This window comes from Ailuropoda melanoleuca, chromosome 11 (assembly GCF_002007445.2).
Source record: "Ailuropoda melanoleuca isolate Jingjing chromosome 11, ASM200744v2, whole genome shotgun sequence".
Taxonomy (NCBI): Eukaryota; Metazoa; Chordata; class Mammalia; order Carnivora; family Ursidae; genus Ailuropoda; species Ailuropoda melanoleuca.
Genome location: NC_048228.1, coordinates 67,684,102 through 67,707,171, shown reverse-complemented (window position 1 = coordinate 67,707,171; position 23,070 = coordinate 67,684,102). Strand labels below are relative to the sequence as shown.

The following is a 23,070-nucleotide window of genomic DNA, read 5'->3' as shown; positions in this document are numbered from 1 at the left end:
AACTCCCATTTACCCTTTTCCAACTTATATGTTACTATCTTAGTTTGGGTGCTATAACAAATTACTGTTGACTGGGTGGTTGATAAACAACAGAAATTTCTCACAGTTCTAAAGGCTGTAAATCTGAGATCAGGGTGCCAACACGGTTGGGTCCTGGTGAAAGCCCTCCTCTGGGTTGCAGATGGCTGCCTTCTCCTTGCAGCATTTCATGGCTGAAAGATAGCAAGCTAGCTCTCTGGCCTCTTCTTATGTGGGCAGTAATTCCATTCATGAGGGCCTGCCCTCATGACCTGATTACCTCCCAAAGACTTCACCTCCAAATGCCATCACATTGGGGATCATATTTCAACATGAATTTTGGGGGAGGGGGGAACAAACATTCAGACCATAAGTTACTCTTATGTAACTCATTTTAGTTCCATATTTTTCTTTTCTTTTAAAAAATATTTTTTATTTTTATTAACATATAATGTATTATTTGTTTCAGGGGTACAAGTCTGTGATTCATCAGTCTTACACAATGCACAGCACTCACCATGGAACACACCCTCCCCAATGTCTATCACCCAGCCACCTCATCCCTCCCACCCCACTCCACTCCAGCAAACCTCAGTTTGTTTCCTGAGATTAAGAATCTCTTATGGTTTGTCCGTATTTTTTCTTTTTTTTTTAAAGATTTTTTTATTATTTATTCGACAGAGATAGAGACAGTCAGTGAGAGAGGGAACACAAGCAGCAAGAGTGGGAGAGGAAGAAGCAGGCTCATAGCGGAGGAGCCTGACGTGGGGCTCGATCCCATAACGCCGGGATTATGCCCTGAGCCGAAGGCAGACGCTTAACCACTGTACCACCCAGGTGCCCCCATATTTTTTCTTAATAATACATTATCATTATTAGTATTGCTGTTATATTTAGCCAACATTTCCTTAGATTTACTCATATTATTTACCACTTTTTTCTTTATTCCTTGTTGAATCTCAGACCATCTGTCTGGAAATACTCTTTCAGCACGAAGTATGACCTTGAGAATTCCCCTTAGTCAGGACTTGCCAGAGCATTATTTTCTCAAATATCTTAAGCATGTTTTCATTTTGGTCTCTTTATAAAAATAATTTTTCTTTGCTTGGCCATAAAAAAGAATGAAATCTTGCCATTCGCAACAACATGGATGGACCTAGAGGCTATAAGGCTAAGTGAAATGCCGGAGAGATAAATACCATATTATCTCATTCATATGTGGAGCTTAAGACACAAAACAAATGAACAAAGAAAAAAAGAGACAAACAAACAAACAAAACCAGACTTTTAAATACAGAGAACAAACTGGTGGTTGCCAGAGGGGTGGGGGGTGAGGGGATGGGTGAAATAGTTAAAGGGGATTAAGAGTACCCTTATCTTGATGAGCACTGAAAAAATATATAGAACTTTTAAATCATATTGTACACCAGAAACTAATGTAACACTGTATATTTATTACACTTCAATAAAAAACAATGAAATAGAATAGAATCTAACAAATCTGGAAGCCTAAAAAAATAATTTTTCTGAGTATAGTTTTTTTAAGATAGTCACTTTTTAGATCCATTGTTGAGAAATCAGTTTTCAGTCTCTTAAACTTTTGAAGATTATCTGTCTTTTCTTTGCCTGCATTGAGATTTTCTTTGTAGTTCTCTGCATTTCACATGATGTATTTAGCTGTGTATGTAGGGCCCAAGGGCAGGCTGCCTCAAGATGGGCCACTTTGGCACACTGGGTATTTTAAAGTTACTTGAGGGGTGCCTGGGTGANGTGGCACAGCGGTTAAGCGTCTGCCTTCGGCTCAGGGCGTGATCCTGGCGTTATGGGATCGAGCCCCACATCAGGCTCCTCCGCTATGAGCCTGCTTCTTCCTCTCCCACTCCCCCTGCCTTGTGTTCCCTCTCTCGCTGGCTGTCTCTATCTCTGTCGAATAAATAAATAAAATCTTTAAAAAAATAAAAAATAAAAAATAAAGTTACTTGAGAGACAGCCTTATGCAAGGACGCTCAGACTGTCTTCTGTCCCTCTGAAAGCAGGAAAGAAATCTTCCATGTGAAAAGTACCATCCCTGCGCCAGGAGGTAAAGACACATCCTTATCATCAGAGATGGGAAATTAAGAGCCCAGAAGCCTGTGTTAATAACCATTTTTCCTTTTTACTAATTTACTACCACAGCCCAAATTCTGTTTAGAATTCCTTACTAACAGAAGCTCCCAAAGTTAAGTTTTCTTTGATTTGCCAATTCCTCACACATTTATTGTCTCTATCTAAAAAGTATAAAAACTGTCTGCCTCCGTCATTTCTTTAAAACTCAATATCATCACTGGGTCTCCATGTGCACATAATAAAACTTTGGTTTTTTTCTCTTGTTCATATATCTCATGCAAATTTAATTTAGTCCAGCTGGAAGACCTTGAGGGTAGAAGAGAATTTTTCCTTCCCTTCACATATTTCTTTCATTTATCATGTGTGGAATCACTGGGCTTTTAGAAATTGTAGAATAGTATCTTTTAAAAGTTCTAGAAAATTCACCTCTACAAATGAAATCCAATTTGAAATGCCAGATTTTTCCTTATTTATTAATTTTTGTCTTTCCATATTTCTATAGTGACCTGATAAACCTATCCACCGATATTTTTTTACTTTTTTTATTGCACATTTTCACTTCAAGAGGTTTCATTTAGGGGCGCTTGGGTGGCTCAGTCAGTTAAGCATCTGCCTTCGGCTCAAGGCGTAATCCCGGCGTGATGGGATTGAGCCGTACATCAGGCTCCTCTGCTATGAGCCTGCTTCTCCGTCTCCCACTCCCCCTGCTGTGTTCCCTCTCTCGCTGGCTATCTCTATCTCTGTCAAATAAATAAATAAAATCTTTAAAAAAAAAAAAGAGGTTTCATTTAGCTCTTTACCAAAAAAAAATTTTTTTTGAAGATTTTATTTATTTATTTGACAGAGAGAGACAGTGAGAGAAGGAACACAAGCAGGGGCAGTGGGAGAGGGAGAAGCAGGCTTCCCACTGAGCAGGGAGCCCCATGCAGGGCTCGATCCCAGATTCTGGAATCATGACCTTAGCCAAAGGCAGATGTTTAATGACTGAGCCACCCAGGTGCCCCTCTTTACCAAAAATTTTTACTGTGGCAAATGTAAATAATAAAAAATTTAGTACCTTAACCAGTTTTTAAAGGTAGAGTTTAGTGGCATCAAGTACATTCACACTGTGGTACAACCATCAGCATTATTCATCTCCGCAATGTCTCATCATCCCAAATTGAAATTCTGTACCTATTAGTTAATAACTGCCCATTATTGAGCTGTACCCCTAGACTTGGTAACCACTCTTTTACTTTCTGTCTCTATGAATTTGACTGTTCTAGCTACCTCTTATGAGTGGAATCATACATTTGTCCTCTTGTGACTGGTGTATTTCACTTGGCATGCTTTCAAAGATCACACATGTGGAAACGTGTATCAGAATCTCCTTCCCCTTTAAGGCTGAATAGTATTCCATTTTAAGTATATACCACAGTTTGTTTATCCACTCATTCACTGATGGACATTTGGGTTGTTTCCACCTTTTAGCTAATGTGAATAATGCTGCCATAAATATCAGTGTACAAATATGTTTGAGTCTTGCTTTCAAATCTTTTGACTGTATACCTCAAAGTGGAATTGCTGGATCATATGTTAATTCTATGTGTAACTTTTCGAGGAATGTTTTCCACAGCAGTTGCGCTATTTTACATTCTCACCAGCAATGCACAAGGGTTTCAATTTCTCCACATTCTCATCAACATTTGTCATTTTCTGTTTTGATCATTATCCTGTGAGTGTGGTCTCTCGTCGTGATTTGGATTTTTTTTTTAAGATTTATTTATTTATATATTTATTTATTTATTTATTTGAGAGAGAGAGACAGAGAGCACAAGCCAGAGGGGCAGAGGGAAAAGGAGACAGAATCCTAGGCAGACTCTGTGATGAGCATGGAGCTTGATATGGGGCTTAATCTCATGACTTTGAGATCACGACCTTAGCCGAAACTAAGATTCAGATGCTTAACTTACTATGCCACCCAGGTGCCCCTATTTATTTTTATTTTTTAATTTTTTATGTATATATTTTTTTTACATAAGCTCTATACCCAATGTGGGGCTTGAACTCATAACCCCGAGATCAAGAGTCATGTGTTCTACCAACTGAGCTAGCTCGGTACCCCTGTGATTTTGATTTATACTTCTCTACCGATTAATCATACTGAGCATCTTTTTATGTGCTTATCGGCCATTTGTGTATCTTCTTTGAAGAGATATATATTCAAGTTCTTTGCCCATCTTTAAAAACCTTTTATTAATTTTTTTTACTAAGACAATTGTTTCAGAGCTGTTTTAGGTTTACAACAAAATTGAGAGAAGTGTACAGAGATTTCCCATATACCCTTGTCCCCACATATGCATAGCCTCTCCCATTATCAACATCCTCCACCAGAGTGGCACCTTTGTTTAAAGCAAATTCCTCATTTAAACCTAAAATAAGGGGCCCCTGGGTGGTTTAGTCTGCCTTTGGTTCGGGTCCTGATCTCAGGGTCCTGGGATCAAGCCCCAAGTCGGGCTCCCTGCTCAGCAGGAAGTTTACTTGCTCCTCTCCCTCTGTCGCCCCCCCTGCTTGCACTCTCTCTCTTGCTCTCACGCTCTCAAATAAATGAAATCTTAAATAAACAAAGAGATAAATAAAATGGTGGTTCAACATTTTTAAAAAAGCCAAAATAAAACGGCAATAAAATTTTCTTATTAAAACTTTATTTTTTAAGCAGTTTTAGGTTCACAGCAAAACTGAGTGGAAGATACAGTGATTTCCAATATACCTTCAGCCCCACACATGCACAGCCTCCACCATTACCAACATCCTCCATCGGAATGACACATTTGTTACAGGTGGTGAACCTACATCAGCACACCATAATCACCCGAGGTCTAGAGTGTATATTGTTCGTTCCCTCTGGGTGTATATTCTATGAGTTTGGGAAAATGCACGATGACACGTATTCATCATTATGGTATCATACAGTGTACTTTCCCTGTGCTAAAAATCCTCTGTGCTCTGCCTATTCATCCCTTCCCCCCTTTCAACCTGTGATCTTTTGAATGTATCCATAGTTTTCCAAAATGGTATATAGTTGGGATCATACAGTTTGTGGTCTTCTCAGATCGCCTTCTTTCACTTAGTAATATGCATTTAATTTTCCTCTATATCTTTTCAGGGCTTGATAACTCATTTCTTTTTAAGCACTAAATAACGTTCTATTTTCTGGATATACCACATTTGTTTATTTATCCATTCACCTACTGAAAGACATCTTGGTTCCTTACAGGCTTTGGCAATTATGAATAAAGCTACTATTAACACCCATGTGCAGGTTTTTAGCTCTTTTGGGTAAATACTAAGGAATGTGATTGCTGGATTGAATGGTAAGAGTATGTATAATTTTATAAGAAACTGTCTTCCAAAGGATGCATTACTTTGCATTCCCACCAGCCATAAACAAGAGTCCCTGTTGCTCCACATCTTTGCCAGCATTTGGTGTTGTCAGAGCTCCAGCTTTTGGCCATTCTGATAGGTGTGTCGTGGTCTCTTATTGTTTTAATTTACATTTCCCTGATGACATAGACGTGGAGCATCCTTTCCTATGCTTATTATTAACTGATTAGTCTTTTCGATATTGAATTTTAAGAGTTCTTTATATATTCTGGATATTAAAATCTTTTATCAAATATATAATTTACAAATATATTCTCCCATTCTGTGGTCTGTATTTTTCCTCAATTGATAGAGCAATGTCCTTTGATGCATAAAGTTTTAAATTTTGATGAAGTCCAATTTATATATTTTTTCTTCGTTTGCCTTTGTTTTTGGTGTCATATCCAAGAAATCACTGCCAGTCCAATATCACAGCGATTTCCCTCTATGTTTTCTTCTAAGTGTTCTATAGTTTTTGTTCTTACATCTAGGTCTTTGATCCTTTTTCAGTTAATTTTTGTTTATAATGTGAGTTAGAAGCCCAACTTCATTCGTTTGCATGTGGATATCCAGTTTTCCCAACACCATTTGTCAAAAGGCTGTCCTTTCACTTGAATGGTCTTGGCATGCTTGCTGCAGATCATTTGACCAGTGAGGGTTTCTGTCTGGGCTCTCTAATTTATTCCATTGGTCTATATGTCTGTCTTTCTGTCAGTACCACATGTTTTTGATTACCGCTGCTTTGTAGTATATTTTGAAATCAGAAATTGGGTCCTCCAACTTTGTTCACTGTTTAAAAGACTGTTTCAGCTATTTTGGGTCTCCTAAGATTTCATATGAAGTTTAAGATGGGTTTTTCTATTTTTACAAAAACTGTCATTGGGATTTTGATAGGGATTACACTGAATCTGTAGATTGTTTTGGGAAGTACTGACACATTAACAATTAAAGTCTTCCAAACCATGAACATGGGTTGTTTTCTACTTATTTATGTCTTTTTAATTTCTTTCAGCAGTGTTTTGTAGTTTTCAGTGTACAAGTCTTTTGTCTTCTTGGATTTTTATTCCTAAATATTTTATTTTTTATTCTATTTTTTTTTAAAGATTTACTTATTTATTTGTCAGAGAGAAAGAGAGAGCACACAAACAGGGGGAGCAGCAGAGGGAGAGGAAGAAGCAGGCTCCCAGCTAAGCAAGAAGCCTGATGTGGGACTCGATCCCAGGATCCTGGGATCATGACCTGTGCCAAAGGCAGACACTTAACTGACTGAGCCACCCAGGTATCCCTAATCCTAAATATTTTATTCTTTTTGATGCAAATATATAGGGAATTGCTTTCTTAATTTTCTTTTGGATTATTCATTGTAGTGTATAGATATGTCTTCATCAAATTTTTAAGCTCACTACTCCCTGCAGGTAATTTCAACTAGTCTTTTACTTTTTTAAACTAATAAACATAATTTATAACCTGTTTCTGATTATTCTAACAAAAGTCTTCTGTTGGTTCATGTTCATGGTGCCTTGTTTCCTTGCGTGCTTGGTTAGTTTTGATTATTTCTGTTTGCTGTCCTTGAGAACTTACCTGAGGGAATTCTTTGAGGCCTAAGATAAAGATATCTTCCTACACAGAGGAATTTTTTTTAAAAAACACATTTTATTTATTTGACAGAGAGAGAGACAGCCAGCGAGAGAGGGAACAAAAGCATGGGGAGTGGGAGCAGAAGAAGCAGGCTCCCCCAGAGGAGCCCAATGCGGGGCTCAATCCCAGGCCTCCGGGATCACGCCCTGAGCAGAAGGCAGACGGTTAACAACTGAGCCACCCAGGCACCCCTACACAGAGGAGTTTTTTATTTCTTCCAGGCATTTATGGGCACTAAGTATATAACTAATATATATCAAATTCATAATTTGAGGCTTGCTCGACCACCCAGACAATACGCCTTAGGTTAAAATCTGTGTGAGAGCTGCCTTGGGCCACAACTTCTTGGGGACAGGTATTACTCCTTTTCTTTTTCTCCCCTGTTCCACTAAGCATCAAGACAACCCTCCCTGAGTTCCCCTAGACATGAGTTTATCTCTTGTTCCTACTCCCATTAGTCTTCCATCCTTTGGTGGACCATACAGCTTTGGTTCCTTCTCACCCTGTGATTATACCCAGGATCAAAACACAGACTGCTAATGCCTCCAGGGTAAAAGTGGCTTTGGGATTGTGGAAATCCATTTACCTGGCTTTCCAATTTCCCTTCAGTTCTGGTCTCATAGTTTCTTACCATCATGTCATCCCTTTGACGCTTTTAAGGAACTATGTTTTACATGTTAGCCCGCATTTTTACTTGTATGCAGCAGGGGAGTAGCTCACTATCATCAGAAATTCCAGCACGACCTTTTTAAAAACTCCCTCTGCCTTTGACATCCCCTACCGTCTTCTCTTTTTTCCTGCATAGTTAAACTTCCTGAAACAATTGTCTACATAAGCTGTAACCATTGTCACCTCCCATTAACTCTTAAACCCACTCCAAAGTTTGCTTCCAACACTTTCAAAAGTGCTCTAGCTAATGTCACCTACAAGCTTCATGCTGTTCATTTCAGTGGATATTTATCGTTTGATCTCTTAAGCAGAACTGGAGAGACTGTCATTCCTTTCCTGTTAAAATGGTCTTTCTTGATATTCATGATACCACATTCCCATGGTATCCGTAACTGATCTAGGAGTTCACTACAATGGAATTTAACAGTAAATGCTCTCTAGTCTATTCTTGCCTTCACTTTTAGAAATTATCTATGAAATTATATCTGATAGAAATAGGTACAATCTATTTGTTGAAATATTATGGCTTTTATCATATCACAAATAGTTACATCTGTCTCCCTCTTATTCCCCCATAGTAAACTCTTTTAGAATAAGTCCATAACTAAACATAAACACTGAATAACTGGCTGTTGAATAAGTCAATGAATAAATGAACAAAGGTTAATGTGCTGTTAACTTCACTCTCAATTATTTGTTGGCCTACTTCTTGAAGAGCAGGTGTAAGTCCAGAGAAATCTGCAATGTTTTTACAGATTGGATAAAATGTACTTGCTAGGAATCTATTAACACAAAAGGGCTATCCATTAAAAATTTTATGTAACTTATGTTCAAAATATCCTAGTAAATTATACAGTATATGCAAATAAAAATATGTAAAACAAGAAAAATCACAGTGGTTTTAATTTGGGGGAGCAGGTATGAAGAAGCTGTTTCAGAAAGTCAGGAAGTGAGAATTTTACTCTGATAAAAGAAGAGACAAAGGCACAGGCTTCTGGTTAATAAGGAAGCTTTAGACAGAGGAGCCTCCATCTGAGGAATAAACAGAAGTCTACCAGCTTTTGCGATCAGGTAGGAGAAACTCCAGGGCAGCTGGTCTCTCTCAAAACAATGCAACTACCAGGTTTCCGTTCTGATCTTTTTTTAAGGTAGGGGAGCAGAATACTTAAATGGAATTACACTTGGGCTAAAGTTGCTGGTCTCTTTCTCAAGTCAGAAATAGTGCAGCAGTGGAGCTCCAAGGACTCAGGCGTGACACACAATCCTCCACAACCCCGAATGCTTCCTCCCAGAGACAAACCGAAGTCTTGAGTGTTGAAAAATGGTGCTCTCCTGGAGCCAATTCGGACTTCCCTCAAACTTCGACAGAGACGCACACAAAATATAGCTTGTACCAGAACAAATGTTAGAACCCACCCATGGTAGGCCGCCCTCCACCTTGGTGCACTGTTAGGCCCAGCCGGGACTCCCCTGGGTGCCCACCTGCATGATGTTCTCCTTCGCCCCTCGCGTGCTGGCGTCTTCCAGCCCCTGGCGACGGACTCCTGATTCACACCGAAGTCTCCTTCCAGGCGGAGGCCAGCCAGGCCTAGCGCTTTCCACCGCCCAAGGGGAGGGGGAGGGGAGAACAACGGCCTCCTATGCCTGTGCGCTGGGTGCAGCTCTGTTGCCAGGCAACGTGGAGGCGTGGCCTGGGGGTTGTTGTGGGTACAGATGCACCAGGTCCGCCGCTTGTATCCTAAGTGGGGCCTCACCTGTTGACAGTCTAGAACTGGCGCTCACATTCTTCCCACCCTTCTTTCCACCACCACCAAATCAGCAAGTGGTTTCTGAGCCTCTGGCACCCTTCAACCCCGAGTCCTGTCTTCATGGAGAAATTACAAAATTTTGGGGAGACATCACTCCTGAGGAGGGTTTCCTACATTTGGATGGATTTTAGGGGATCCCTAGCCCACAGCCCCCAATGGTACATAATTTTGTGTATGTGTACATTTGTTGGTTGGAGGGGGGAGGGATTGGGGGTTTAGGACCAGAGCTTTCATCAGCTTCTCAAATGGCTCTCCACCCCCATCTTAAAAACCCACTGCCCTAGAAGACAGGAGCTCTGTCTGGCTTTAGGTAGGAAACCTAGACAGTCGGGTTCCTTGGTGGTTACGTTAGGAAAGGATGTTTACTGGGAGCTGCTAGGAACATGAGGAAAACATTTGATATTATCACCAAATAAGGTTATATACATGGTCACAGAGATACACTGATAGGATTTGGAAAAGAAGAAAAAATGTTTTTAGTGACACAATTTTAATTTCCGACGCTGCACTTACTTTGAGATAAATTGAACACTACCAGTTGGTAGAAAAAGCTAATCCCCTGATATGTTTGTAGCAATCAGACATCTCTTCTACGGTAGACAAATCAGAACTTGCTTCTTGGACTGTTTGGATGGATCATGGACAAATTCTCCAACTAGTGTAGCTTTAGTTGCTAGTCACATTCTAAGATAGTTAGCTACTGGACACTATGGTATTTATAAGAGCTGGTGATTTTGTCACTGATGAAATCCGAATAGGATGAACTAAAATATAGCTCATTAAATCTCAACTCTCTTCTGAGTGCCTTTAATAAAAATAAAAAAAGAGCACGTGTGTCAGTACACACTGAACAACACAGGGGTTAGAAGGACCCCCACACAGTCAAATCCCCCAAACTTAACTGCTAATACCCTACTGTTGACCAGAAGCCTTACTAATAACATAGTCAATGAGCACATATGTTGTATGTTATATGTATTCTATGCTGTTTTCTTACCATAAAGTAAGCTAGAGAGAAGAAAATGTTATTAACAAAATAATAAGAGGAAACAGTGGTGCCTGGGTTGCTCAGTCAGTTGAGCGTTCCTTTGACTCTTGATTTCAGCTCAGGTCATGGTCTTGGTTCCTGGGATGAGCCCAGCAAAGGGCTCAGCAGGAAGTCTGCTTCTCCCTCTGCCCCTCTCCTTCCTTGTGTGTGTGCGCTATCTCTCTCAAATAAATAAAATATTTTTTAAAAAAATAAGAGGAAATACATTTACAGTACTGTACTGTATTTTTTGAAAAAAGTCTATGTACACGTGGATCTTGCAGTTTAAACCCGTGTTGTTCAAGGATCAACAGTACTGTCGTAAGCTGCAAGGATCTAAGGAACATCATTATTTAGAGCTTTATTACATAAGAAAAAACATTTTAAGATGCTTTTAAAATTGTCAACAAATTAAACATTTATAATCTCAACCAACTTTTATTGAGAATGTTTACAACACAGGGATTCTCAAACATGGTAAGTTTAGCAAGAATTGTTTCTGAGAAGAAAACAAAATGTCAACATTTTGCATTCCCTGGGGCTGCTTCTGTGGAAAATGGTTGGTATCCTGTATAAAAAGAAAAATTAAATTAGAGTCAAGTATAAGTGAGTATGTGAAGGTGTGTATGTAATGTTAGTATATAGACATTTCTATAAATATTTCTTCATATATGATAAAATTGACATAAGAGAGATTTCTCAGCTATTCTTAAGTCTGTATATTTTTAGCTATTAATATCTCTCTGATAGAACACTTCTATATGTTTGAATTTTCCAAAATTGTATAGTATTTAACTATATAAAAGTGGTTTCCTAAAGTTCATTGATGTCAATAAGATATACGAATAAAATATTTCAAAAGTTGCAGTTACTCCTCATGTATTTATTTCCTTTTGTTTTGCAATTAAATCACCCTATTTTATGTCTAACCATTTTCTAAATAAATATAAGTCCTCAGATGAGAAAAACAAAGAAAAAATCATTATTGAAATGTTTTCCTATTGACAAAATAAAATGAAATCTTTTAGTCCGTGTAAGCCCTAATCTTGAAAAAAATCCAAATAAATCTATTTTCCTCAGGGACAAGTTTTTACGACATTAACCAAATCACAGATTAAATTCCATTTCACATTTGTGAGCACTCTACTGCTTAGTTTGGTGTTACAAGTACAGACATTTTTTTCCACTTAGTATTAAACTATTTTTTGTTCACATTTTATAAATGTCTCTACATTTGTAATATTATAAAAGATAGCTTCTTTTCCATTATCCTTTTGTTCTTAGTTCCTTAAAAAAAGAAAAAAATTCAGAATATATTTGCTCATATTTCTGATGTGAACAGGCCTTTGCTGAAACAGGAATTAATGCCAAATATAGCCTGAAAATTTAAGTTCCTAATTATGTCCCATGAGCACATTAAATTTTTTCTTCACTTTTTCAATATATTTGTCTTTTTTCTTTCTTTCTTATCTGAGTTGGCTAATGTATAAGAACTATATTAAATAAAAGGTGACGGAGTATTCTTGTTTTGTTCCTAACATTAACAGAAATTCTCCAAAGTGTTTTACTATCAAGACTGCTACTGACTTTGAGACCATTATATAAATAATGTTAATAAAGATTCATCTCTTTCTATAAGATGTTCTTTTAAAACATCTGACACGGATGTGGAGTTTTGAGATGAACAAGTAATTTTTCTTCTAATAATGAAAATATTTTAATAGACCTCCTAATGTTGAACCACCCTGAGTTGTTGGAACAAAGTTCACTTCTGTGGAGTTATATAATTTTAAAAATATACTGCTGGATACAATTTACTTTACATTTTCTTTACATTTTGCTGATACAATGCATTGATACAATTCACTTCTGTGGAGTTATATAATTTTAAAAATATACTGCTGGATACAATTTACTTTACATTTTCTTTACATTTTGCATTGATATTTATAAATAGGATTGACTTACAGTTTCTTTTTTTATATTACTTTTATAAGGTTTTGGTATTAGTATTTGCTGGCTTTATAAAAAAATATTTTGAGATTTTCTTCCATCTCTGAGCTATGAAAATTCAAAATCTATTGGTCTAGTACTTTTGAGGGGGGAGTTTCTAGATAATGCTTTCAATTTTTTCCCCATGGCCATTAGTCTGTTCAGAGGGTTTTTTTTCTTTCTTCTGCCATCAATTTTGGTAGTACCTACTTTCCCAGACAATCCTCCATTTTATTCATGTTTTCAAACTGATAGGCACAGAGATTTGCAAAGTACTGACTTATGATTTCCATTTCTTCTATATATGTTTTAATTTCCTTACTTTCATTTGTATGTTTGTATATTTATGGATTCTCTCTCTTTTTTTTTTTTCCTCGATTAGGGTAGGTNGACTTATGATTTCCATTTCTTCTCTATATGTTTTAATTTCCTTACTTTCATTTGTATGTTTGTATATTTATGGATTCTCTCTCTTTTTTTTTTTCCTCGATTAGGGTAGGCTGATTAGGTTAGTTCATTTTATTTTTTGCAAACAATTGGATTTTGCTTTACCAATTCTTCTATTTTACTATTTTACAATTTATTAATTTCATTTTTCATTTTATAATTTCCTCCCTTTTGCTCTCCTGAGGTTCACCTTGTTCTTTTTTAACTTTTTGAACTAAATCCTTAATTCACTCATTCTTTCTTGCTTGGTAGCATTTAAAGCCTTGATTTTCCACTGAATATGGCTTTGGCAGAGGCCCATAAGTTTTAACATGCAGTGTTTTTATTATCTCTTTATTTTCTAGATATTGTATGATTTTTGGTATTATCTTCATTAGTTAGAAATAGTGTATTTTGGGTGCCTGGGTGGCTCAGTCGTTAAGCGTCTGCCTTTGGCTCAGGTCATGATCCCAGGGCTCTGGGATCAAGCCCTGCATGGGGCTCCATGCCCAGGGGGAAGCCTGCTTCTCCCTCTCCCACTCCGCCTGCTTGTGTTCCCTCTCTTGCTGTATCTCCTCTGTCAAATAAATAAAATCTTTAAAAAAGAAAAGAAATACTGCATTTTGATTTTTGTTTCTATGAGAAAATACTAAGAATTTTGGTATTATCTTCATTAGTTAGAAATAGTGTATTTTGGGTGCCTGGGTGGCTCAGTCGTTAAGCGTCTGCCTTTGGCTCAGGTCATGATCCCAGGGCTCTGGGATCAAGCCCTGCATGGGGCTCCATGCCCAGGGGGAAGCCTGCTTCTCCCTCTCCCACTCCGCCTGCTTGTGTTCCCTCTCTTGCTGTATCTCCTCTGTCAAATAAATAAAATCTTTAAAAAAGAAAAGAAATACTGCATTTTGATTTTTGTTTCTATGAGAAAATACTAAGAATTTTAACATTCTTAAGCGAACTTTGTATTTAAGTGTTGAGATAGTGATATGAAAAAATATTTGCAAAAATATGTTAAGTATAGAATATGCATTTAAGATTACATGAAGTTAATAGAACATACTTTTATTTGTGTGGTATAAATTTATCAATCTGCATTTGGGTTTAATTTCAAAATTCACAGGCTAATAAGCTACTAGGATTAACATATTTATTAACTATGTAGGGCCACCCATATATCTACTCTATCTCCAGCCTTGATGTGGAAACTCTGTGGGTCCCAAAGTAAAAGTCACACTCTCATTTCTTTCCACATTTTCTTAGATCTCTAGAAGTGGTAAATCACAGCTTTTATAAAGAATATTTGAATACAGGTCACTTGGAAGACAGAAATGCATTCAATCTGTGAGTTCTGGCCCATTATTGTGGAGGTTAACACAATAATTATTACCAGAATAAGAACACAATCCCTGATATATTACTTGCACAATAAATGATAAGGTAAATGTCTACAAAACCAATGAGGACTATTGTGGCATAGTCTGAAGAACACACGACATGGGCAAAGAAAATCTGGCCCTAAAATGCTGACATTTTCCCTCATATAAAGCCCCCACTGCCCCATAACGGTGAATGGATATAGAACATTAATGTACACATGCAATCAAGTAATAGAAATATACTGAGCATAGTTTAATTTGTGAATATCTGAAAATGACAGAAATTTTCAAACTGGGTTGAATTGGGAAATACATACCATTTTAAATGTAACCTTCTGACCTTCTTCCATTGCGTGGCTAGAATACAAGAAATAAGAAATAAATCAGTGTAACTAAGGAGTGAAGTTAACTTTCATACAAAGCAACCTAATGATTTCGGTGGGAGTTCTTATTTCTCCTTTTACCTAGTTTTGCTCTTCTTTCCATCCATTCTCCAATTTGTTGTTAGAATTAGTTTCCAAAATGCAAATCTTACTGTATGGCTCTTTTTAGCCTAACAATAAAGTTGAAATTCCTTACTTAACTATTTCACTGGCTAATTCCTGTTGATTCTTCAAATTCAGCCCTTAAAGCCTTCTCTGTACCTCTTCCACTCTCTGGCTTGGTTAAATGCCTTTCTTTTAGAAACCACAGCGCCTGGATTGAAGGTGCATTTAACATAGTATTTTGTATTTGTTTATTTGTCAGTTTTCAGTATTAGGCTGTAGACTCTTAGAGCATAAGAATGGAATCCTATCTATCCGTATGCTTCTAGTCTTTGCAACATTGCCCAGCACCCAGGAGAAATTTTTTAAAGTTGCTAAATGAATGAATAAAAAATCTCTGGTAATGTAGTCAGGATACAAACATTATAGAAAGTAAAGCTGCTTAGAAAGAAACTCATAGGGGCGCTTGGCTGGCTCAGATGGTTAAGCATCCGCCTCCCGCTCAGGTCATGATCTCCGGGTCCTGGGACTGAGTCCCACCCTGTGGCTCCCAGCTCAGTGGGGAGTCTGCTTCTGCCTCTCCCCCTGCTTGTGCACTCTCTAGCTCTCTCTCTTTCTCTCAAATGAATAAATAAAATCTTAAAAAAAAGAATGAAACTCATATTTTGTACACAATTTGGACATACAAAATACTAAATGCAATTACAAAGTTTTGTCTACTTACAGCCTCTAGAATAGTTGATTCTTTCACTTTTAAAAACTTATGAAAATAGTCATAACTCTTCCAGTCTCCTGAATCAAATATTTAGTAAATGATTCCTTGGAACTTAAGGAGTAATGCATTTTGAAGACATTTATTATTTCCTGCACATGAAATTTTATAGAACTAAACTGTTTAATAGGTGAATGTCACTTGGGGTATTTACAAACATGAGGAGTGGATTAGAGAAAAGATCAGAGACACCACAATATTAAAACAATACGGTGGGGGAAGAAGTGAATCTCAGACTATAGCACCTAATGTCAAATATCTATAAACAAACTTAAAAACTTAATGTAAATACATGCACAGTCAGGGTATTTTTCAATTTTAATGTTGAGTGATTTTTTTAAAAATATGGTATTTGCATACCCGGAACAAAAACTGTCTTCGAACTTGGCTTGCAATAGGACTTTGGAATTCTTCCTGGAAGAGAAAATGAGGGCATTACAAATCAACAGGAAAAATAAGTGCAAATTCTTAGTGAAGCTCCAAGTTATTTTTAACTACCATAATTAAACTCAAGGACTTGAGTACATCATTCCTATCAATAAATAATCCTTTTCACCTAGCAATATCACCAGAATGTTGTATTTTAAAATAATTCCCTAGGAGCAGCTGGCTGACTCAGGCGGTGGAGCGTGCAACTCTTGATCGCGGGTCATGAGTTTGAGTCCCATGTTGGGGATAGAGCCCACTTAAAAATTTTTTTATAGTAAAATAATTTCCTTATCAACATAACAGCTTCTAGGAAGTTTGTCAGTTGTGTGTATATTCATCAGTAAGTGGAATGAGAAATGGCAATTCGTAGATAATTACCTGTACTTAAAAATCTCCTCTCAGCATTTTGTTACAATGAAATAGTTTCCTTAAAATACATATTGTATGTGCTAACACAGAAACAGGAAAGAATATAAAATAGAATCATGTCAGAGCTAAAATATACTGTATTTATATAGGAACTGAAATTGAAATTGAGGGACAACTTTGGTAAACTATATTTATTCAAGGAGACTTGAGTAGATTTTCCAAATATAGTCATATTCACAGAAATGATCATGAAAAAAATACCAAATAAGAACAAACTAATTTTTCATAATGGGTATATTTTGAAGTGCTTTTCTTAAAACATTTCATTTTAAACAATGGAAAAGAGGGGCGCCTGGGTGGCTCAGTCATTAAGCGTCTGCCTTCAGCTCAGGGTGTGATCCCAGAGTACTGGGATCGAGCCCCACATCAGGCTCCTCCGCTATGAGCCTGCTTCTTCCTCTCCCACTCCCCCTGCTTGTGTTCCCTCTCTTGCTGGCTGTCTCTCTCTGTCAAATAAATAAATAAATAAAATCTTTAAAAAAAAATAAACAATGGAAAAGATTTAATGTTTTATGTTTCCATAAAATAGGTTCTTATGGTTTCCTATTTTCAACAACTACTTCTTATAGTAAGTATCAAGATGGCAATCACCATGAAATTTGGCATCAAGGCCTTTTGAAATTATTACATAATGTAAGTATAATCAAATTTTTAAATTCTAAGAAATGGCTCTGGCATCTATTAAAATTCTGAAATCCCATATTAATTTGGGGTGCCTGGTTGGCTCAGTCGGAAGAGCATATGACTTATCTCAGGGTCATGAGTTCGAGCCTCACATTGGGTGTAGAGATAACATAAATAAATAAACTTTTAAAAAAACTTTGAAATCCTTGCTTTACAAGAAATATATCTTAAATTCTCAATATTTTGTACCTAATTCTCATCCTGACTATAAACTCCCCAAATTACTTAATATTTTAAAATGTACACATAAAAACTATGTATTTATACGCTTATATTAGAAAAGTATGTATGTTATATTAAACAGAAAAAAAGGCAGGGAAAAATGTTACATAAATAGTGTCAAATTTTAAAACTTTCAAGTCCAAACAGACAGGTGTTTTTAGTCTTATTACTGGAGAAAGAATTTGGGAAGTAGAGATAAAAAAAGATGTGGGGATGGAAGTGAAGATGTCTAGCAAAGAACATTTAAGAAAAGTGTTGAAAGCGCTAAGATCTGAAACTCATTTTCTTTAGGAACCCAAAACATTTCACCCTCAAAAATCTGTTTTAAAAATTAGGTGACTTAGGCCCAGCAAAGCTAACACTCTACTGTAATTTTTTTCTGTTCATGTCTTACATTCTTTTCTTTCATCGGTTCCTTTGAAACTTGGCTTGTTGCAAAATACTTTTAGGAGTTATTTGTCCAACAGGATAGACTGCTAAGTCAGAGGTTACATATTCAGCTAGTTTTCTGGAAATATAGTCTCACTCAAGGTGGAACATTCAGACAAAGTACCAAACTGGCCGCAACATGAGTGTTTAGCTCTGGTAAACAATGACACTGAAGTGATAGAGTAAACTAATAATTTGTTGGTGTGTTTTAAGAAACTGCATCTGTAAATTGAAATCTTACACTATTCATCAGTCAAGCAAAGTCTTCGGAAAGTAAAAGTTAATTCAAAAAAGCATATATTACTTCTAGGAAGTTTATTGACAACAAATTCGATTTCCTTTTTTCATACTGGAAATCCTAAAATTTTGAGAGGTTATTACGGTCCCTCTTACATTTCTTTCTTTCTTTCTTTCTTTTTTTTTTTAGATTATTTATTTATTTGACAAGAGAGAGACAGCCAGTGAAAGAGGGAACACAAGCAGGGGGAGTGGGAGAGGAAGAAGCAGGCTCCCAACCAAGGAGCCTGACGTGGGGCTTGATCCCAGAACGCCGGGATCACGCCCTGAGCCTAAGGCAGATGCTTAACGACTGAGCCACCCAGGCGCCCCCCCTCTTACATTTCTTATTCAAGTTGGCAGCAGATATTGTCTTTCCTGATGGAAGCTTAGTTTAAGAATGTGAAGAACTTAGGAAGGAAATAGTGACCATAAAAATGAATTTTGAGGAATTTATTTGCCTAAACTGTATGCATTTTTAAAAAGTATTTGAAGACCGTTTGTTGGTAGTATTTTGAGAATAAAATTAACATGGTACTTAAATTAAGGGAAAATCTAACAATAAAATAATAGAAGTATGTGGGGCTCCTGGCTGGCTCAGTCAGTGGAGTGTGCAACTCTTGATCTCAGGGTTGTAAGTTGGAGCCCCATGTTGGGTTGTAGAGATTACTTAAAATCTTTTAAAGAAATAATAGAAGTATCCAAGATTAGACAATAAAAAGACAGCATAGTGAAAAAAAAATATTTGCCTAGACTAGAAGTCAGAAAACTCTGCTGTAATCTCTAATCTCACTTACTAGTATGATTTGGGGAAACACCTTTATTCTGAGCTGTTTCTCTTTTAGTAAACTGGGGGATAACAATACTTGTCCTTCATCTTTTCTCCTGTTCCTACCTAAGGACTAGGCATGTTGCTGTGTCCTTTCCTTAAACCAAGAATAGGTTTCCTCACTGGGGGGGGTCACGGCCCTTGGAAGGGAATGTAACCCCAGCCTCCCTCGTTGCCTTCAGCTTGAATGCAAGGGGAAGTCCTATGGGGCGGGGGAACCATTCTCTTCTTGCTGAGTGAAAACACTTCTGCAAACAGATGCTCTTCCAGAGGGTGTTTATGTCGGGCTTATCCTGAAAAAGAGTGTCTTATAAATCACCACAACTGGGAATTAACGGCCCCACGAAGAGTGGCAGAGCAAGCATGCAGTTTGTGTTACATACGTCCAGTCTGAATCTCTTCATTCTTCTCTCATGCAGTTGAGGCACAAGCTGCAGTAAGGGATGCACGACAGACGACTGAGAGACACGAACACACACACGTGATGAGCACAGAAGCTTCTCGGCATTGGGCATAAAGACGGTTTCCTATCTGTTTGGTTTTGGTTTTGGTTTTACCCACCCTACTTGCTCCAGATAAAAAAGATCAAGAAAGATGTTACGTAATGTAGCCCTTTGAGAGCACTTCAAAGAACGTGGAGACTAAGCCAAGAGATTGAATAAAATGTGGTGGCTCAACGCTAGGATCCTTGTCATTACTCTGAAGAAACAGTTTTCTAGGGCCTCAGCTCCATCACCAGCTGCCAGCAAATAAGTCATCCGCCCATGTCTCTGAGAGGCAAAAAGCTGTCTGCTTCCAGACTTACGCAAAATGGTTTGGACAGATGAAACCAACTCTGTGAGAATCAGTTCTCCACTATGAAAATGTCTGTCTGGAAGATTATTCTGGACACACGTCTGGGAATCTCCTTCACAAAATATATATTATATTTAAAACTGAACATATGGGACAAGACAACAGGGGACACAAAAAGTGACAGATGCGTCATTGATCGTGAACAATGTGACTAAGATACATTTTCTCAAAATGTAAAGGTGTCAAGTGGAAGAAAATGAAAGTACATTTGAGACGTGTGGCTACCTGATACAGTTTCATTTCAAAGGCATGGCTTGAATTGAACCTTCTCACAAATATTAAATTCATTTATTGAATGGATTACTTTAAGCCCTATGTAATGGTTATTTGTTAACTAATTCAACCTAACATTCAACTCCTCATACATAAGAATATTCAATATGACGAACATTAAAAACTGAGTTTATATTGTAGTTACCTTTTCACAGGTACACATATGTTTAAAATACACTATGCTCCTCATTCCCTAAGTTGGTCCATGGGAGTGAGTCACAAGCATAGAGGGAACATTATAGTCGAATAATTACTAAGCATTCCCGATTGAAACACCAGAATAGCATTTAAAAAATCCATTCATATAAAGAGAAAAACTACCATGAAAACCACACAATTTAGGAGTGAACTGAATTCACGTTACTGGTATCTGGCTAATCTTAGTAAATTCTCACATTAAAAGCCTAATTACAAATACAGAGAGCTGAGGAATAGAAGTGGATAGTTCTAGCTATATTTAATGACATTTTTGGCAATCATTTTTAAAACTAATTCTTAAAATGACTTTGGTTAAATCTGTTTTTTTCTTGTACTAATTGATATCTAAAACAATATGCTTTACTCATTTGTGCTTTTTTTTTTTGTCATCTAGAACGTAAATTTCATACCAGGAGGGATTTCTTTTTTAATTTTCTATTTTATTTACTGCTGTATTTCTAGTACCTAGACTTGTGCTTAGCACATAATAGATAGTAAATAATTGTTGAATGAATGAATAAGTAAACTTAATGTACATGTAGTTATTAAGATATAAAATAAATTAAATGTGTAATAAATATTGAATTCCATTTGTTTATCCACATATAAACTTTTAAAGGAAAAAACATGAATTCTGATCTAGCTCTATTAAGATAAACTGCAAAACAGATTTAAAAAAAATACCAGTGGTAACTAATAAGAAGTAATTCTACAACTTACCACAACATTTGAATTGCCCAACTTCCGTGTCTTCGAATAATGAAATAAGAACTGTTAAAAAAAAAAAAAAAGTAGTGAGATTTACTATAGATGGTTACCGGTTTCTTTTATTATTTTTTAGCACATGTATTTATGGAAATCACCTTACCCTTTTGGTATTATCTTTTTCATCTGTTTCCTGTTGAAAAAAGAGAAATAAATATCATATTATATATAACATATTATAAAATTATAATATATAATATATAAAATATTATATTATGTTATTGTAGTATATTTTATATTCATATACTATAATATATGTAGTATAAAGTTTACATTATAAAATTAATTATAATTTTTAAAAATATGTGACACATATGTTATATGTAAAGTATAAGAATGAAATTGGTTAAGCATATATTGCTCTAAAAATAAATCGCAAACTAAATAAATACTGTTTATAAGTAAATAATAAAATCGGAAGCATCCTCATAGTTCAATGGGAAATTATGATATGATCACACGATAGACTACTGAGAGAAAACGGCTATAAGGAATCACATCAAAATCCTGTAGCTGTTCCCACTAAATAATAAGATTATGAGTTATTTTTTTTTTCCATAAACTTTTCTATATTCCTCTCTCCCTCCAAAAGTCTATTTCATTAAGAATGAGTCATAGCATTCCTTTTTGTTGTTCTTTTTTGCTCTCGTTTGCTTTTAATACAAAAATAATCTCATGGGTAAACACCACTGNAAAAAAACCATAGAAACACAATTCAAAAGAATAAGTAGATATGCAATTTCTACTACCAAAATAATCAATTTTTTTTTTATTTTTTTTTAAAAGTTTTTTTTTTTAATTTTTATTTATTCGACAGAGATAGAGACAGCCAGCGAGAGAGGGAACACATGCAGGGGGAGTGGGAGAGGAAGAAGCAGGCTCATAGCAGAGGAGCCTGATGTGGGGCTCGATCCCATAACGCCGGGATCACGCCCTGAGCCGAAGGCCAGATGCTTAACCGCTGTGCCACCCAGGCGCCCCTCATTTCTTTCATCTTAGTAAGAAAAAAAGTCAATTAAGTGTTTTGGAAAATAACACCACTAAAAACACTAAAAACAATACAGTTGTAAACACTTATTTTAGTTTCAGAAACATTTATGCTTTTAAAATATCAAGATTTCTTTGAATTATTGTATGTGAAAGGTGTAAGTCAGAATGCACCAATGATCATAGTTAGATAGAATTGTTAATGAAAAATGTAATTCTAAATCTGTGGCTCTTATCCTTAATAAAGTAGTTTTAAAATAAGTTCATCTATAGGATACAGAATACAGTCTGAGGCACAGTGCATTATGCTATTTTTCAAGTTCTTACTTATCCTCATTCCAGGACAAAAAGTTCTCCTAGAAGAATCAAATAATTTTAATAAGAAACCAAGACATCACACTAAGAACATAATTTTCTTCTCTTTTCTTTTCTTTTCTTTTTTCTTTTCTTTCTTTCTTTCTTTCTTTCTTTCTTTCTTTCTTTCTTTCTTATTTATTTATGAGAGAAAGAGAGTGTGAGGAGGGGACAGGAGGGGCAGAGGGAGAGAGAGAATCTTAAGCAAGCTCCACACCCAGCGAGGAGCCCAATGTAGGGCTCAATCTCACAACCCTGAGATCATGACCAAAGCTGAAATCAAGAGTCCGATGCTTAACCGACTGAGCCACCCAGGTGTCTCAGTAAGAATATAATTTTCAAACTGATGTTGACAGTATAGTTTGCCTTTTTCATATTCTCTCTAACAAAGTACAATGTTTTAACCTCTAAGTTGAGACACATCTGTTCTCCAATTGTAGTATAAGTTAGGAAGAGAAAAAGAGCCAAAATGACCCCAAATTTCTCTCATCAGAACTAAAATACATCTTATGAGGGGAGCATATGATTTTCCAATTAGATGATTGTAAACTCCATTATTATTGACGCCAAATTCTCAGACATCTGAGAAGCTGAAGTATTTGTTTCTTATCCAAAATCAACTTA

The 23,070-nt window shown here is 36.5% G+C and overlaps 2 protein-coding genes across 5 annotated transcripts in view; both read right to left on the bottom strand.

Annotated features, from left to right (window-relative positions):
- Nucleotides 1–9,499, bottom strand: part of PDCL2 (phosducin like 2) — a 47,485-nt gene extending 37,986 nt beyond the window's left edge. The window contains exon 1 of the mRNA XM_019799799.2: nucleotides 9,316–9,499. Coding sequence (XP_019655358.1) covers nucleotides 9,316–9,321 — 6 coding nt within the window. The 5' untranslated portion in view covers nucleotides 9,322–9,499. The remainder of the gene's footprint in view (nucleotides 1–9,315) is intronic.
- A 1,618-nt stretch (nucleotides 9,500–11,117) lies between these two features.
- Nucleotides 11,118–23,070, bottom strand: part of NMU (neuromedin U) — a 30,177-nt gene continuing 18,224 nt past the window's right edge. For 2 of the 4 annotated variants that reach the window (XM_034671826.1, XM_034671824.1), the window contains 6 exons: nucleotides 21,209–21,238; nucleotides 21,061–21,111; nucleotides 19,398–19,472; nucleotides 16,077–16,130; nucleotides 14,777–14,816; nucleotides 11,118–11,236 (listed from right to left, as the gene is read on the bottom strand). In XM_034671826.1, the coding sequence (XP_034527717.1) occupies nucleotides 14,781–14,816; nucleotides 16,077–16,130; nucleotides 19,398–19,472; nucleotides 21,061–21,111; nucleotides 21,209–21,238 (246 nt within the window). In that variant the 3' untranslated portion in view covers nucleotides 11,118–11,236; nucleotides 14,777–14,780. The remainder of the gene's footprint in view (nucleotides 11,237–14,776; nucleotides 14,817–16,076; nucleotides 16,131–19,397; nucleotides 19,473–21,060; nucleotides 21,112–21,208; nucleotides 21,239–23,070) is intronic. The other 2 variants (XM_034671825.1, XM_034671827.1) reach the window with 2 other exon arrangements.